We start from the raw sequence: 17,324 nt of genomic DNA, 5'->3' as shown, positions 1-17,324 counted from the left end.
TTTTATACAGGTAATGAGATCAAACAGGTGCAATTAATACAGGTAATGAGTGCAGAGTAGGAGGGCTTCTTACAGAAAAACTAACAGGTCTATGAGAGTCAGAATTCTTGCTGGTTGGTAGAAGATCAAATACTTATTTCATTCAATAAAATGCAAATTAATTATGAAAAAAAATCATACAATGTGATTTTCTGGTTTTTATTTTTAGATTATGTCTCTCACAGTTAAAAAAATAAATAAATAAATGGTAGACTTGTACGCTGTGAGAGGTGACCTCCATAGACTGGACTTGTTTTTCCAGCACGACACATAAGCTTGGTCACACTTAGGCCTGGGGAAATTGGAGGCCAGTCCATCACTGTAAACTCTTCGTGTTCCTCCAACTATACATTTAGAGGATTTGGGGTGCAGCACGTTATCCTGCTGAAAGAGGTCATGCCTATTAGTCGGCCACATCTTTGTATTTGCAGTGACAGGGAAGGGGCAGGTTCTCTAATGAACTAAACATACCAGCCAGCCGCTCCATCAAGTCACCAACACACCAGGATGAGGAAGAAAACATCACCACCACCAGAAACCACAACTATTAATCAGTTTTTTAATTCACCTCATACACAGACAAACCAACTGTTATCTACCACGTTATTATATCAGACCATTATTATACTGATGCAATTTATCTTCTGTGAATCAGGCACCATTACATATGATTTAGTAAGCCTCGCCACACACTCTAAGCCTTTCACAAAACTATTACTGGACTTAATGCATAAAAAAACTGATACCCGTATATACTCGAATATAAGCCGAGATTTTCAGCCCGTTTTTTTGGGCTGAAAGTCCCCCTCTCGGCTTATATTCCAGTCATATACACCGGGGGGTCGGAGGGGGAGAGGGGGTGGGGGTGTCAGGTCACACTTACCCGTCCTGACGCTGTCTCTTGAGCCCCCAGCTTCTCCGCGCTCTCTGTTCCTGCCTTCAGCGGTCACGTGGTACCGCTCATTAAAACTCATGAATATGCGCATATTCATGAGTTTTAATGAGCGGTATCACATGACCGCTGAACGCAGGAAGAGAGAGCGCGGAGAAGCTTGGGGCTCAAGTGACAGGACGGGTAAGTATAGCGATACTCACCTGTCCTGCGTCCATGGCTGCTTGCTGCTGTCTGTCATTGGTCAGTGACTTCAGACAGCAGAGGGTGCGGTGACGTGGTTAGTGCGCGCCGCGCCCCCTGCAGTCTGAACGTCACTGACTGATGACGTAGCAGATAGCGGTGAGCAGCCATGGACGCAGGACAGGTGAGTATCTGACACCAAGCGACGGAGAGGTGAGTATGTCATTTTTTTTACTTTTACATGCTGCAGCAACGGCAGCACATGGGGGAATAATCTTTAGGAGCTTCTAATGGGGGCAGCACATGGGGGAATAATCTTTAGGAGCTTCTAATGGGGGCAGTATATGGGGGAACAATCTATGGAGCTGCTTATGGGGGCAGTATATGGGGGAACAATATGGAGCTTCTTATGGGGGCAGCATATGGGGGAATAATCTATGGAACTTCTAATGGGGGCAGTATATGGGGGAACAATCTATGGAGCTTTTAATGGGGGCAGCATATGGGGGAACAATCTATGGAGCTTCTTATGGGGGCAGTATATGGGGGAACAATCTATGGAGCTTCTTCTGGGGACACCATATGGGGGAATATTCTATGGAGCATTTCCCACCCTAGGCTTATACTCGAGTCAATAAGTTTTCCCAGTTTTTTTGTGGCAAAATTAGGGGGTCGGCTTATACTCGGGTCGGCTTATACTCGGGTATATACGGTAAAAATAAAAGGAAAATGGGGTCATTGATGCTCCCAGGAACTAAAGCAGACCACTTTCCCTTTTATAAGTGATCTGATCGATAGCTAAAGAAATCAAACAATTGTTTTAATGTATGACGTCAATAGGCAGCCTTACAATAATACATTATTGACCATAGATTTGTCCATGAAGTTAATGGTCCAAATACAAAAAAAACAAGGACATAAAAAAAAAAAAAGAAAAAAAAAATTACACACATTTGAGAAGCAAAAAAAAAGTTAAATAAACGCACAATGGAAGAAAAGCAGAAAGTGACAATGTGTATATACATTACAATAAACACTGCAGTACATTATCTATGTACAAAAAACAAGGTCTGTTACCAGTAAGTAAAAAAAAGTTTCAAAAACAGTTTAGTATAGTCAGTGGAAATATTAGGAATTACCAGCTGCTCCAACTTTACATAAACGGGGAACTTTTTTTTTTTTTTGGGGGGGGGGGGGGGGGTGGTGGTAGATTGAGACTAGTGAGTGATTATCACTTTTTGGGGGTCTGACTGCATGAATCCACCCCATATCGGAGCTGATGTATTAAGATTGACTTTGTACATGCCAGTATTAATAAAGAGGCGTGGTGGGGTAAGATGTGCCTAATTCTTTAAGAGGCGCTCTCCGCCTAATGAATTCAGAGCATCTTCTCACTGGCGTGCACCTCCATAAGATGCTACTCTAGTCAGGGCCTGGGGTAATGCTTCTGGTGTAGGTTAAGTCACTAAAATGACGTAAAATGTCAAGTCCACATTGGAGGAGCTGCCTGGGTCTAGCTTGAAAATACCAAAAGTCATCACAATTTTGAGCAAAAAGTGTGTGACTAAGTTATTTTACACCAAAAACCTTGTTGAATTGACCCCTTAGCAAGAATTCTATTTATTTATGGGCTCTGATTTAGAAACGGAGTAGCAGGAACTTGGGGTGGGATGTATAAAGGCTATTTAAAATTGTATGTGATGTATGTTAACAGGATACATGATAGAGAAATGATAAAGGTTGATCAAAACCCTGGGACCCCCACTGAATAATTACCCCAAATCCTCTGTGTGAATAGAGCAGTAGTGAGCATGTGCGACCTTTGCACCAATTACTTCTGTAGGAGTGGTGGTCACACATGCTCACTACTGTTTCATTCAAATTGATGAATATGGGCCTCACATTTTCGAGATCTATGGGGGTCTCAGCAGCAGGACCCCGTGCAATTATACATTTATCGCCCAGCCTGTGGATAGAGGATATGTTGTTTGGAGACAACCCTTTTAAGCCTCAGGTCGAAGCGTTGAAAGATAGCGTAGTTAAAAATGGAAGCTTGGTTACCAACTCAACAGCCATAGCGGCAAGCCTGTGTGGATACAATTGGTAAATATTCCATTATTACAGACTGATAGGTGAACCTAAGTGGCGATCATGTAATATTATGTGACAAAACCGACATTTAATAGGAAATTAATACAGGAAAACGAATAAACGTAACACTTCAGGTTATGAGACCACACATGGTAAGAGGGAACGAAATGTTAATGAAATCCAACTAGAACGGTGATCTTCATCTGCAAGGCCGTTCGTCCGGAGCCAAAGGAAGTAGAAATCCTCCATATGAATAGGAAAAGGTAGTGAGACTTAACCCGAGTCTTGTTCCATCTAATGCACAGTAAAATAGAGCACGTCCTATGTCCTTCAATATGGAGAAACCTTGCCATAGACCTTCTGATAACGTCCCATCATGTAATGAGAAGTGGGGTGATGTAAAGTGGTTCAATCCACAAGCAGAGCGCGCACAGTCAGCACCGCACCGGCACGGATCGAGAAGCTGGACTCGCGAGCAACCTCAGCTCCTCTTCTAGTGAACTAGTTCGGGCTGATTCTCCACAAATGGCAGCACCCCGCTGACATAATATGCAATGCCCAGGGAAAGTAGGGCGATGACAATGAGAAGGAGGAGCACTCTCCAAAATCCAAGATCCTCCACAAATTCCTGCCAGGTGGTGCGGAAACTGGACAGGACTCCTTCTCCCTGTTGAAGGTTTGGATTCAAGAGGGAATGACTTTCCATAGCGCTGCAAGAAACAAAAAAAAAAAAGACACGTCAGCACACGGCCATTCGTACATATGCAACTCATTAGAACAACTTGAACTGGATATTAGATTATAATGTCACTCGGCATGCCAATTTTGACAGATATGAAAAAGATAAAGGGGTACTGAACCTAAATACTATTTCATATCCCACAGCTATGTGAGGAACGCAGGAGGTTTATCCAAGAGGTCAGAACATTTTTTTTCTTAACACTTCCAATTGTGGAAATTATTTAAAGATTTATTAATCAAAATGTACTTTGTTCGTGGGAAAAGCCCTTTAATGCTGCCCAAACCACAGTACAATTGCAACCCGTGTATGTTTAACTTACAGTTTGAAAAGCCAGTCGGGTACTGTGTGTCGGATGACTAATCCCGGTGTAAGGCAGAAGCCCAGCGATCTCTCCCCTAGACTGACAGGTCTCCCCCTGTACAGACAGAGACCGATCAGTTTTGGAGCACAGAGCGAAGTCGCTGTGGTCCTGCCGCGGACTTGTCATTTGATGCGCACATTAAAAACAAGCAACTTTGCAATTTACTTAATATTAAAAATTCTCTCGATTTCCAACCACCAAGTGATTTTTTTAGCTTGTTGCCTAGGTTGCTGGCCACCTCTGCAGTCTAGCAACAGTGGTGAACATTTGCAATGCTTATAAGCTCTTTGCAAGAGGGCTTGTAAGTGCTGCTCTGAAGATGGCTTGATCGCATAGTGGTTAGCTAAAAACCCCAGTTGGTTTCAGTGAAACTTCACACCTCTGATGCTGCAAAGGTAAAGATGCCTCATACAGCAGCATCCAGAATGCAGTTTGGGTCAGCGGCAAAACGATACCACAGGTCTGAACTGTCAATCAAGCAGGAGCACACTGTCAATCAAGCAGAAGCGCACTGCCAATCAAGCAGGAAGTAGGGAGACAGTGAAGCGGTGTACTCCTGCCGGAGACAAAGAAGTAAAAAATAGATCCACATACAAGTCCATAGCTTGTGCATTACATATTGTAATGCTTTGTTGGTCGTATGTAACATTTTCTGCTGGATCCTCCCACAGATCACAGTTGATCATTGGTATCCCATGCCATCCCAGCAGCAGGAAACCCCTCATATCCAGCTCATCATCCAATGACCCATTTCATAAAAAAACTTATTTAGTCTATGGCACAGTTCACAAGTGATCGTTTTTTTGGGGGACCAAATTTCTGCAAAAAAACGAGATCTGAGACATGTCTGTGTTTTCATCAGTCATGGATCAAACCCATCCATTCAAATCAATGGGTCCAAATTTTACTGTTTAATGGAAAGAAGAAGCCTGGAATTTTTTTTCTTTTTTCTTTGCATAAAAGGGATGACACAGTGATGGTAAAAATGGGCACATGGATGAAAAAAAAGGATGAAAATCAAATCCAACTTTTTGCTGAAAAACTATCAATTTAAGACCTCTTCCCCCAACCCCCATGAAAGAGCAAAAAAACCCCAAAACAAACAGATGTCTGAATGACTGACCTAACCAACACGTTCTCCTCGTTTTCTGCAGTTTTCTTTATCTTGTCTCATTATGTAAAAATGAAGTGCCGCTGTCATGTTCCACCAAGGAGCCAGATGGGAAGGGAAGCAATGCAACTAGGGAAGGATTAGTGGGACACCCCTGAATCTTGCCCAGCAAAACCCTGAGCTCCCTGATGTCCCTAGATGGGTTATTTCACCCCTCGCGGTGATCACGTCCCTAATCCCTGTCTTTCCCTAAGCACAGCCCTGTCTAGTGGGTGAGGCAGCAGGAATGCTAGTCCTGTTCAATAGATGTAAAAGGAAACTGACAAGGGTAAAGAAAACAGCAATCACTCTCAGCGCACCCAGACTAAGGAATGGTATATAAAAGGGAGAGGAAATAAAAGGCAAACCAAAAGGGAAATAAGGAGAACAATAACACCAGACAAACTTCCAAACAGCAATCTATGGAGACAACTTCTCTTTCCATAGCTCACAGCTCCAAACCAATTCCAAGGTATAGCAAGTGATCACTGGCAACTACCCCAGCTAAGAGGTGAGTACTTATACATGAGGGGAGTGGAGAAAGTCAGAACAGGTGAGATAACTCAGGATGAAATGCTTTAGGAGACAAGCAGAAGAGTTTAATCCATGCAACCAACGAACAAGGGCAATCTGCATTGCTAAATGGAAAGCAAAGCATATCCAACCAGTGCAGGCGTGCGTGTAGCCAAATGCTGTGATCTTCGACCCCTGAAATAGAGGAAACCACTCTGTCGCGGTACCCCCATGACAGCAGAGTACTGCACAACATTGGAGGATCTGTTGACAATTTACAACTTAGCCAATGCTGTCATTTGATAACTGCAGTAATAAATGGACACCAACTCTCCTTTATGAGACTTGCAATGTGCATTATTTTTTGGTTCCAGCAAAGTATTCCTGTAAATTACGACCCGACACTTCTTGCCAAGAACGGTTTCAGTAATCTGCCGTTATGCAGTCCGTCATCCGAAAATTCAAAGCAAGTTTGCAACAGATAATTGTGAGAGTAGAACGCAATGTTCCCACCATGAAGACGGTCTGCTACCATGACACAGGGATGCTCAGCCGATTGCTACTGGGTTCCCTTAGGAGGGAGCTGCTGCAGGGACACGCACAGCCCCTATCTTCCCAGACACGCACAGCCCCTTTCCTCCCAGACACGCACAGCCCCTTTCCTCCCGGACACGCACAGCCCCTTTCCTCCCGGACACGCACAGCCCCTTTCCTCCCGGACACGCACAGCCCCTTTCCTCCCGGACACGCACAGCCCCTTTCCTCCCGGACACGCACAGCCCCTTTCCTCCCGGACACGCACAGCCCCTTTCCTCCCGGACATGCACAGCCCCTTCTCTTTAGGATACGTACAGCCCCTTCCCTTCCAGACACGCTCACCCCCTTCCTTCCGGGACACTCTGGCAGCAGTTCATTACTGTTCAGATCCTTCTCGCCCAACCGAGAGATCAGTTGAACTTTTCAACAGTGCAAAAAAAAAAGTAAAATCCAATGGTGCTACCAACATGCAGTTTAATGCTGGACTGTAGAGACAGTATAAAACACGTCTTGAAGTTGTTTCAACCTTTTTCAGACAATTTCAAGCACATAAGGGGCCCTATTCATTATTGCATTTGAGCCTGTTTTTCTTTAATGTTTTGCAGTTTTTTTATTTGCACCTTTGCTTTAAGTTCATTCTAGTTATGTTCGCGTTTTTTTGCAATGGTCACCATTGTATACAGACGTAATGGTTTCCAGATGTTTTCGCCCAATTCATCATTAGCGGCTTTTTGAAAAGTCCCCTAAATATATTGTTAATGTGCTCCAGTCCCCTTGGGAGTTTATGTATGCCAGCTATCGTTGCAAATTAGTTCCAATTTTTGAACCAAACTTTACTTTAAAACAGTTAAAAAAAAAAAACCAAAGTAAAAAAATAAATAAATAAAGAGCCGTTTTGAGCTTGCAAAATATTCATGACCGGTGTACGGATAACCACAAGACAAGAAAAAAGTGAATTTTTTACTACTGTTTTAACACGCCTTAAGATTCCAACAAAAGTGTTACATTTTATTGGGGCTGTCAAGTTCTTATGTGGTTAAAATTGCATAATGCTTTGAAAAACAAGCAACTTTGCAATTTACCTCTTATTATAAACCCTTTCCTTTCTCAAGAATGCAGGATATTTTTCTTTACTTTACAGCATACAATTTGTTGCAAATGTAACAGGCCACCGCTGCAGTCTCAGAGTGGCCGGTTACCTAGGTAAACAGATCATGCTACTTTCGGGCTCCTTAGCGAAGTAACTTCAGGAGCGCACCGCTCCCAGCACCCTGCTTTGCCGGTTGAAAACCACTTTTATAACTGTTCTTCGTCAGTATAATATCAACATCATTTGCAGGAAAAGAGATAGCTGGATAGTAAAGTATCCCCTGCAGTATACACCCTCTCGCTGGATGAGATATCTCCAGTTCAGTGAAAAAAGCAGTAGGAGCTTAAACAGTCAACAATAACTATAACTATGTCAAAACCTAAGAATGCTACAAATGAGCCAGTAGGCTAAACAGGGCGGGTGCTGTGTCCCCCAATGAATGGCTTGGAGAAAAGGATTTTACGGTGAGTGCACAAAAATCCCTATTTCTCCTACGCCTCATTGGGGGACTCAGACAATGGGACGTCCTAAAGCAGTCCCTGGGTGGGGAGCACACATCTGCTAATACCTCATGTACCACTGAGTCAACACTGAGGTACTGCCGATTGCAGGATGCGTATACTGAGAGCTGCATTCGCAGAGGCCTGAGAATGAATTTGGTAATGTTTTGTAAAAGTATGCAGACTGGACCAAGTCGAAGCCTGGTGCCGAATGGCCCAAGAGGCGACCACTGACCGGGTAGAGTGCGCCTTAATCCCCGCTGGGACAGGCGCGTTCCTGACATGGTAGGATTCCTGAATCGCTGAGCGAATTCACCTGGCTAACGTTGCTTTTGAAGCGGCTAGACCCTTCCTATGCCCCTCTGGAAGTATGAACAGGGCATCTGACTTGCGGAAGGGAGCCGTCCGCGAGATGTACCGTCTCAGCGCCCTAACCACATCCAGGGTGTGGAGGGCCTTCTCAATGCGATGGACTGGCGCCGGACAAAAGGAAGGCAAAACAATTTCCTTGTTGAGATGGAAAGAGGAGACGACCTTGGGCAGGAAGGATGGGGACGTCCTGAGAACTACCTTGTCCTGATGAAAATTCAGGAATGAAGAGCAGCAGGACAGGGCTGCCAATTCCAAAACTAGTCTGATTGACGTAATTGCCACTAGAAAGACCACTTTCCAAAAGAGAGCGGTCAATGACACGTCCTGCAGTGGTTCGAAAGGAGCCTCCTGTAAGGCCCCAAGAACCAGGTTAAGGTCCCATGATTCCAATGGCCTTCTATAAGGAGGCGCCACATGGGAAACTCCTTGAATGAACGTCTTGAGCTGAGGTTTGGTGGTAATCTTGCGTTGGAAAATCACTGACAAGGCCGAAATTTAGCCCTTGAGCGAGCTAAGCGCAAGGCCTGATTTTAATCCGCATTGAAGGAACTCCAATATAGCCGGAAACCAGGGGAAGAGTCTTGAGATCATTTGCATATTCCCAGTGCCTTCTGGGATAAGTGAAGAGTCTCCGCGAGCTCAACGATCACTGGGTTTTGGCCGTTGCAGCTGAAAAGAGGAAATCGGAAAACCAGGGGAAGAGTCTTGAGGAGATCATTTGCATATTCCCAGTGCCTTCTGGGATAAGTGAAGAGTCTCCGCGAGCTCAACGATCACTGGGTTTTGGCCGTTGCAGCTGAAAAGAGGAAGTCGGAAAAACCGCGCGCCGAAATTTGGCTCATCTTTCATCGTTTTTAAGAAATCTCAAGATGGAAGAGGCCAGGAGCCATTTGGTGAGCTGCATTTCTTGCTACATGTTCACAGATTTACCAGTGGAAAAGCCAAACTTCACATGCCACAAATGCAAGCTTGTGTCCCTGTTGGAGGAAAAGTTGCAAAATCTCGAAGAGAGGTTAGCTACGTTGAAGATCATTAAGGAAGGTGAAGAGTTCTTGGACAGAGCAGAATTATCTCTTCATGTTACAGAAAGAGAAGAAATTCGAAGTGCACCTGAAGAAACAGAGGAATGGAGACATGTGACCCAGAGAAGCAGGAGGATCAGGAGGCAGTCAGCACCCATACTGCTCAGAAACCAGTACCAGGCTCTCACGCAGGAAAACGATGAAGAAATACATCAGGATAAGACTCTGCCAACAAACAGCAACCTTGTACGCCTTCAGAGTCCTCCTGGATGGAGAAAGAAAAATGTTGTGAAGAAGAAACGGAGAGTGGTGGTCATGGGGGATTCCCTGCTGAGAGGAACAGAGGCCGCTATCTGCAGACCGGATATAACTACAAGAGAAATGTGCTGTCTTCCAGGTGCAAAAATTAAAGATGTGTCTGACAGGATATCAGGACTCTTCAGACCTACAGATGACTACCCATTCCTGCTACTACATGTGGGGACAAATGACACCGCAAGAAACGACCTGGAAACCATCTGCAGAGACTTTGAAGACTTAGGCAAGAAAGTGAAAGAACTGGGAGCGCAGGTGGTCTTCTCTTCCATCCTCCCAGTGGATGGCCATGGAACAAGGAGGTGGAATAAGATTCTGCAGGTGAACAACTGGCTACGTCAATGGTGCCGTCAGCAACGATTTGGATTTCTGGATCACGGAGTGAACTACTTATACGATGGACTACTTGCTAGAGATGGGGTGCACCTTACGAAGACTGGAAAGCATGTATTTGGAAGTCGCCTTGCTACACTTGTAAGGAGAGCTTTAAACTAGAACAACATGGGAAGGGAAGCAAAAGACCAGAAAAAGCCATACACCTGACAAATGCTATTGAGAAATCTGCTATTAGAAGTGGAAAGGAAGAACAAAGACGAAAGAATCTAATTAATAAAAATATTGGAGAAAGAGAAACCAATCACAAACTAAAATGTTTCTATACTAATGCACAAAGCATGGGCAACAAACAAGGAGAATTGGAACTACTAACACAGGAAAAGAAATATGATGTCATTGGAATCACTGAAACTTGGTGGGACAATACACATGATTGGAATACAAGACTAGAAGGATACAACTTATTTGCAAGAAACAGACTTGATAAACGAGGAGGGGGTGTCGCATTATATGTTCGAAACGCGTATATCTGCACAGAGATTGAAGCTTCAGAGACTGGGAGTTCTGTGGAAACTGTTTGGGTAAGAATACAAGGACAGAACAATGGAAAGGACACCATTGTAGGCATTTACTACAGGCCGCCTGTGCAAGCCGAAGATATAGATGAACTCTTTATGCATCAGATGGCCAAGTTCTCCAAAAAATATGACATGGTTGTCATGGGAGATTTCAACTATCCAGACATTTGTTGGGAATCTCTCTCAGGCAAAACTAACAGGTCAAGGAAATTCTTATCCTCTCTTGCTGACAACTTTATCTTCCAAAAGGTAAGGGAGAAAACAAGGGGAACTGCTACCTTGGATCTAATCCTTATAAACAGGGAGGAAATGGTTGAGGAGGTAAAAGTGGCTGGGACCCTAGGAGGTAGCGACCATGCTATTTTAGAATTTTGGATAACTAGAGGTGGAAGACCTGTGAAGACTCAGACGTCAAGGTTAGATTTCAGAAAGGCAGATTTTAAGGGATTCAGAAAGAGAATTGGAGGGATCCAATGGCTGGATATCCTTAAAGACAAAAATGTCCAGGAAGGATGGGAAATCTTGAAAAATGAAATTCTCAATGCACAGTTGTTAACAATTCCGAAAAGAGGGAAGAATAGGAAGCATTTAAGGAAACCAGGATGGATGAACACAGAACTTAAGCACATGCTAAAAAGGAAGAAAAAAATGTTTATAAAATGGACAGAGGGAGGCATATCTAAAGAAGAATATAATGCTGTCTGCAGAACCTGCAGGGCACAAATCAGATTAGCTAAAGCTGAAAATGAACTGAGGCTTGCAAGAGATGTCAAAAGCAATAATAAAGGATTTTGGGGATATGTCAAAAGTAAAAGAAAAGTCAAAGATGCTATAGTATTTTTACAGGATGAAAATGATGAAATGGTAAGACAGGATGTTGAGAAGGCTGAACTTTTAAATTCCTATTTTGCATCTGTTTTCTCTCAGAAAGGAAATGCAACATCAACTGTTATTCACTGTCCTATTAAGGGAATAGAAGAATCCAGGATATCTATAAACAGAAAGATAGTGAGGAAACACTTAGCTAACCTAAATGAATTCAAGTCTCCAGGTCCAGATGAATTACACCCCAGAGTACTGAAGGAGATAGCAGAAGAAATTTTTGAACCCCTCTCCATAATCTTTGAAAATTCTTGGAGAACAGGAGAAGTGCCAGAAGACTGGAGAAGAGCAAATGTTGTTCCTATCTTCAAAAAGGGGAAGAAGGTGGACCCAGGCAACTATAGGCCGGTGAGTCTGACTTCTATACCAGGAAAGATCTTTGAACAAATTATTAAACAACATGTATGTCAATACCTGGATAAGAATGAAGTGATTAAACAGAGTCAGCATGGGTTTGTAACTAATAAGTCATGTCAGACTAACTTAATTTCCTTCTATGACGGTATCACTGATTGGGTGGATCAAGGAAATGCTGTAGATATAGTATATCTTGACTTCAGCAAAGCATTTGACAAAGTCTCTCATACAATCCTTATTGAAAAAATGACTAAGTATGGAATGGACAAGGCAACTGTTAGGTGGATTCATAACTGGCTTAGTGATCGGACCCAAAGAGTGGTCGTAAATGGCTGCACATCCAGTTGGAAGAATGTCTCAAGTGGGGTACCACAGGGCTCTGTCCTGGGCCCTGTATTGTTCAACATCTTTATCAACGATTTAGATGAAGGAATTGAGGGTAAACTGATTAAATTTGCTGATGACACAAAGCTAGGAGGGATAGCTAATACTAGAGAGGAGAGAGATGATTCAAAAAGATTTAAATAAACTGGAGAAGTGGGCAGCAACTAACAGAATGGTTTTTAACAGGGAGAAATGCAAAGTACTACATCTGGGCAATAAAAATGAAAAAAGCATATATAGAATGGGAGGAATAGGGCTAAGTGACAGCACATGTGAAAAAGACTTGGGTATTCTAATAGATCACAGACTGAATATGAGTCAACAGTGTGATGCAGCAGCAAAAAAGGCAAATGCAATTCTAGGATGTATTAACAGAAGCATACAGTCTAGATCACGTGAAGTCATTATTTCCCTCTACTCCTCTTTGGTCAGACCTCATCTGGAATATTGTGTCCAGTTTTGGGCACCACATTTTAAAAAAGACATCAACAAACTGGAGCAAGTTCAGAAAAGAGCGACCAGAATGGTGACCGGTCTGCAAACCCTGTCTTATGAGGAAAGGTTGCAGGATTTGGGAATGTTTAGTTTGCAAAAGAGAAGACTGAGAGGAGACTTAATAGCTGTCTACAAATATCTAAAGGGCTGTCACATTGTAGAAGGATCAACTTTATTCTCATTTGCACAAGGAAAGACTAGAAGCAATGGGATGAAACTGAATGGGAAGAGACACAGATTAGATATTAGAAAAAACTTTTTGACAGTTAGAGTGATCAATGAGTGGAACAGGCTGCCACGAGAAGTGGTGAGTTCTCCTTCAATGGAAGTCTTCAAACAGAGGCTGGACAGACATCTGACTGGGATGATTTAGCGAATCCTGCTTTGAGCAGGGGGTTGGACCAGATGGCCCAGGAGGTCCCTTCCAACTCTACGATTCTATGATTCTATGAATGGAGAACACCAGAGGGGGATCGACCATGATCCTTGCACCATGAAAAGATTTTCCAGGTGTGGTGATAGATACGCCTGGACACAGGCTTTCTAGCACTAATCATGGTGGAAATCACGTCGTGAGAGTACCCAGCCTGTGCTAAAATCCAGGATTTAACGGCCACGCCGTCAAAGACAGGGTCCCGGAGTTCTGGTGGTAAATTGGGCCCTGAGAAAGCAGATCCGTGCGATCTGGAAGTTGCCAGGGGATGCCAGCGACTAGTTGTATTAGTTCTGCATACCATGCTCGGCACGGCCAATCTGGCGCGACTAGGATCACTGGTACACCCTCCGCTCTGATCTTCTTGATGACCCTCGGAAGCAAGGGAAGAGAGGGAAAGATGTACGGGAGCCGGAACCGGTGCCATGGCAGAACTAGGGCGTCCGCTCCGATGGCGCATGGATCGAGCGATCGGGCAATGAACCGAGACACCTTGTTTAGTCTGGAGGCCATGAGGTCCACATCCGGAGTCCCCCAACGATGACAAATCTGCTGAAAGACTTCCGGATGAAGAGACCACTCTCCCGAGGCAATGCCTTGGCGACTAAGGAAATCTGCCGCCCAATTTTCTACGTCCGGGATGTGAATTGCTGAGATGGGCGAATGGTTGGTCTCGGCCCAAATGGAGGATGTGACTCACTTCATGAATGGCCATCCTGCTCTGGGTACCTCCCTGGCGGTTGATATACACTACAGCCGTGGCGTTGTCGGATTGGATCCTGATGGGGTGACCTGCGAGGAGATGGTGGAAACTCCGTAGAGCAAATCTGATCGCTCGTATCTCCAAAATGTTGATGGGGAGACGTGACTCTCGGGTCGACGAAAGACCGCACCCCAGCCGAGAAGACTTGCGTCGGTGGTTACTACCAACCATCTTACAGGGAGAAAAGACCTCCCTTGATTCAGGGAGGACCTCAGTGTCTACCACCTGAGGGCTTGCCTGACCTGCAGGGACAGAAGGATCCGACGGTCCAGGGAGAACGGGTTCTTGTCCCAAGCTAACAGCAACGCATGTTGTAAGGGACGGAGATGGAACTGTGCAAATGGAACTGCTTCCCTCGCAGCCACCATCTTTCCGAGAACTCTCATGCTGAAACGAATGGAGTAGGAAGCTGGTCGGGAAAGAGTCCGCACTGCCTGTTGTAAGGCTTGCGTCTTTTCTGGAGGGAGAATGACAAATCCACCGGAAGTGTCCAAGATCATTCCTAAAAAGGAAATCTGCTGAGCTGGTTTTGGGGAAGACTTTTCGAAGTTTATCTTCCACCCCAGGCGCGAAAGTGTATTTACTGTTATCTCCACGGATTCCTCGCAGGCTGGGACGGACCCTTGATGAGCAGGTGGTCCAGATACGGTAACACCACTACTCCCCGAGTATGGAGAATGGCCATGACAGCCGCCATGACATTGGTAAAGACCCTGGGGGCAGTGGCGAGTCAGAAGGGCAAGGCAACGAACTGGAAGTGTTCCTCGTGAATTGCAAAACGCAGGAACTGCTGGTGGGACGGGCAGATCGGAATGTGAAGGTAAGCGTCCTTGATGTCGATGGATGCTAGGAATTCTCCTTTTTCCATGGAAGCGACAACTGATAGGAGAGATTCCATTCGGAATCGCCGTACCCTGACAAACTGATTTAACAGTTTGAGATCCAGAATGGGTCGCATCGTCCCGTCCTTCTTTGGAACCACAAAAAGGTTTGAATAAAATCCTCTGAACCTTTTGTGATGAGGGACCGGAATGATGACTCCGTCCCTTAAAAGAGCCTGAACAGCCCGAAGGAAGGCTCTTGTCTTTCCCTTGGGGGGAGAGGAAAGGAAACAGCGAGTTGGAGGGGGAGAGGAAAACTCTATCCTGTATCCGGAGGACACTAGCTCCCTGACCCATTTGTTGTGGACGACCGCGAGCCAGGTGTGGCTGAAGGAAAAGTAGGCGACCGCCTACTCTGTCGGTGACCGCCGGATACCGCAACAAGTCATTGGGTAGATCTATGAGATCTGGCTCCCCTAGATCCAGAAGCCCTAGGCCTGGGTTTCCAAGAGCGGTTAGGTCTGTATGAGACCTGGGAGCCTCTGTCTCCGCGTGGGGACGGACCTGATCCGGAAGAGAAGGTAGAGGAGGACCAACCAGAATTGTTGCGAAAAGATCAAAAGCGTGTCGGCTGTTGGTTGCGAAACGGCTGAACCGCCTTTTGTTGAGGAAGGAATTTACTTTTTCCCCCGGTAGCATCAGTAATGAGCTGATCCAGTTTCTCTCCAAAAAGACGACCCGTTTGAAAGGGGAGAGAAGTCAACGATCTTTTAGATGTGGCATCCGCCCGCCAGTTGGGGAGCCATAGGGCTCTTCTAATGGAGATCGCATTAGCGGCAGTTTGAGCAGCGCAATTGGCGGCATCAAAAGAGGCGTCCACTACAAATTCCGCTGCGTGAATTATCTGCCTGGCGACCGTGGTTGCCTCCAGAGGAAGATTGGTGCCCTGGAATGAAGTAATCAAGACTTCTGCTCAAGCGGCCATTGCCTTAGTGACCCAAATTGCCGCGAAAGATGGAAAAAGTGCTGCTCCTGAAGCTTCAAAAACTGAACGGGCAACTTAGTCAATCTGACGATCGGAGGGGTTTCTGATTGAGGAACCCTCAGAAACGGATAGGAGCGTTTTTGAAGCAAGACGCGATACAGGAGGGTCCACCGGAGGGGACTGTAACCAATCCTTCATTAGGTCTGGATCAAAAGGGTATTTAGCCCGAGTAGACTTTTTCCCTGTGAACCGCTTATGCGGACGAGCCCTATGTTTCTGGACAATTTCCTTAAAGTCCGGATGGCTGGTAAATAACTGGCGCACACGCTTGGTTTTCTTAAGTGAGATAGGATGTGCTGGCGTGTCAGATTCGAATTCAGAGTCGTGCTCGCTGAGAACTCCAGGAGAGGGAGAGCGAGAGACAGGAGTCGCAGAAGCTGAGGCACGAACGGGACTAGGGGACGCGTCATGGATCCGCTTTCTAGAGACCTGACCATCCCTTGAACGAGTACGGCCCCTGCTGGTGGATGGTTCCCGGCCGACGCCAGAGCCTTCCTCGGGGGGTAAGGACGCCTTCTGGCTTAAAGAGTCATCCCGGAGGGAGAATATAGCCTGGGTCAGAGACTCCACCGACCGTGACAGGGACGCAGCCCACTCAGGGGTACTAAACGCAGGAGGCCCGTCAGCAGCGGCGGCGAGGGGCAACTGAGCGCAGGTCGGGGCGCAGTCCGTGCATAACAGATTAGTCTGTGCACTGGGTAAGGCAGACTTGCAAGTGGTACACGGTAAAAAACGCAGTGTGCTTTAGCAGCCCATTTAGCCTCCCTAGATTGAGACATAGCGCTCCTAAAAGGGTTAACGGCAGAGTCTGTCTGCAGCTGCAGGGAATGTGCCGGGAAGGGGTTAAGCTTTATTCTGAGGGCAGATGCAGTTTACCCGGTCCTGTGCTGTGTCCCCCGGGAGGAATAGCGGTGGCCCTGCGGTGTCACCCGGTATCTGGCAGAATGCTCGCCTCACAGCTCGTGTCCAGAGCAGGCTGAGGTAAAAAGACATGGCCCCCGAGATTAGAATTACGCGTCTCGTCAGGGATGAGAGGCGCCAAGACGAGGGGGCGGCGATAATAGTGCGGACGGCGCTATTCAAATTGTGGCCTAGTAGGCCGGAAAAGCAGGGGACTAAATTTTTCGGGCTACCCGCGGTAGCGCCGAGGATGGCCCACGATGGGGGGCCGGTGCACCGCCGCTGACGCTAAGTCAGCTATGGGGCTGATTCAGGGTTTCGGAAGCGCTGTCCAGTCTTCTCCATTCCGTGCGCCTGCCCTCATATCCGTGGATTACCGGAACTTTTCCCCCGGTCGTAAGAATCATCGCCATTTTTGTCAGAGGAATCAGCCCCAAACGTCGCAGGAAAGTGTACTGGGAGGTATACTCCGCGTGCTTGCCTGTTGTTGGTTCGGGGGAGAGCGGGCCGTAGAAAGGAACCG

At 45.8% G+C, this 17,324-nt stretch overlaps 1 protein-coding gene across 3 annotated transcripts in view; it reads right to left on the bottom strand.

Moving 5' to 3' along the window:
* Positions 1 to 581: 581 nt before the first annotated feature.
* ANKRD46 (ankyrin repeat domain 46) overlaps positions 582 to 17,324 on the bottom strand; it is a 37,927-nt gene continuing 21,184 nt past the window's right edge. For 2 of the 3 annotated variants that reach the window (XM_073550444.1, XM_073550443.1), the window contains exons 4-5: positions 4,267 to 4,362; positions 582 to 3,915 (exon numbers count right to left, since the gene is read on the bottom strand). In XM_073550444.1, the coding sequence (XP_073406545.1) occupies positions 3,699 to 3,915; positions 4,267 to 4,362 (313 nt within the window). In that variant the 3' untranslated portion in view covers positions 582 to 3,698. The remainder of the gene's footprint in view (positions 3,916 to 4,266; positions 4,363 to 17,324) is intronic. The other variant, XM_073550445.1, reaches the window with a different exon arrangement.

The sequence above is a fragment of the Dendrobates tinctorius genome, unplaced genomic scaffold, assembly GCF_039654945.1.
Source record: "Dendrobates tinctorius isolate UK_male_01 unplaced genomic scaffold, ASM3965494v1 ptg000165l, whole genome shotgun sequence".
Lineage (NCBI taxonomy): Eukaryota > Metazoa > Chordata > Amphibia > Anura > Dendrobatidae > Dendrobates > Dendrobates tinctorius.
The sequence above is the reverse complement of the archived record's forward strand: the minus strand, read 5'-3'. Positions and strand labels throughout refer to the sequence as shown.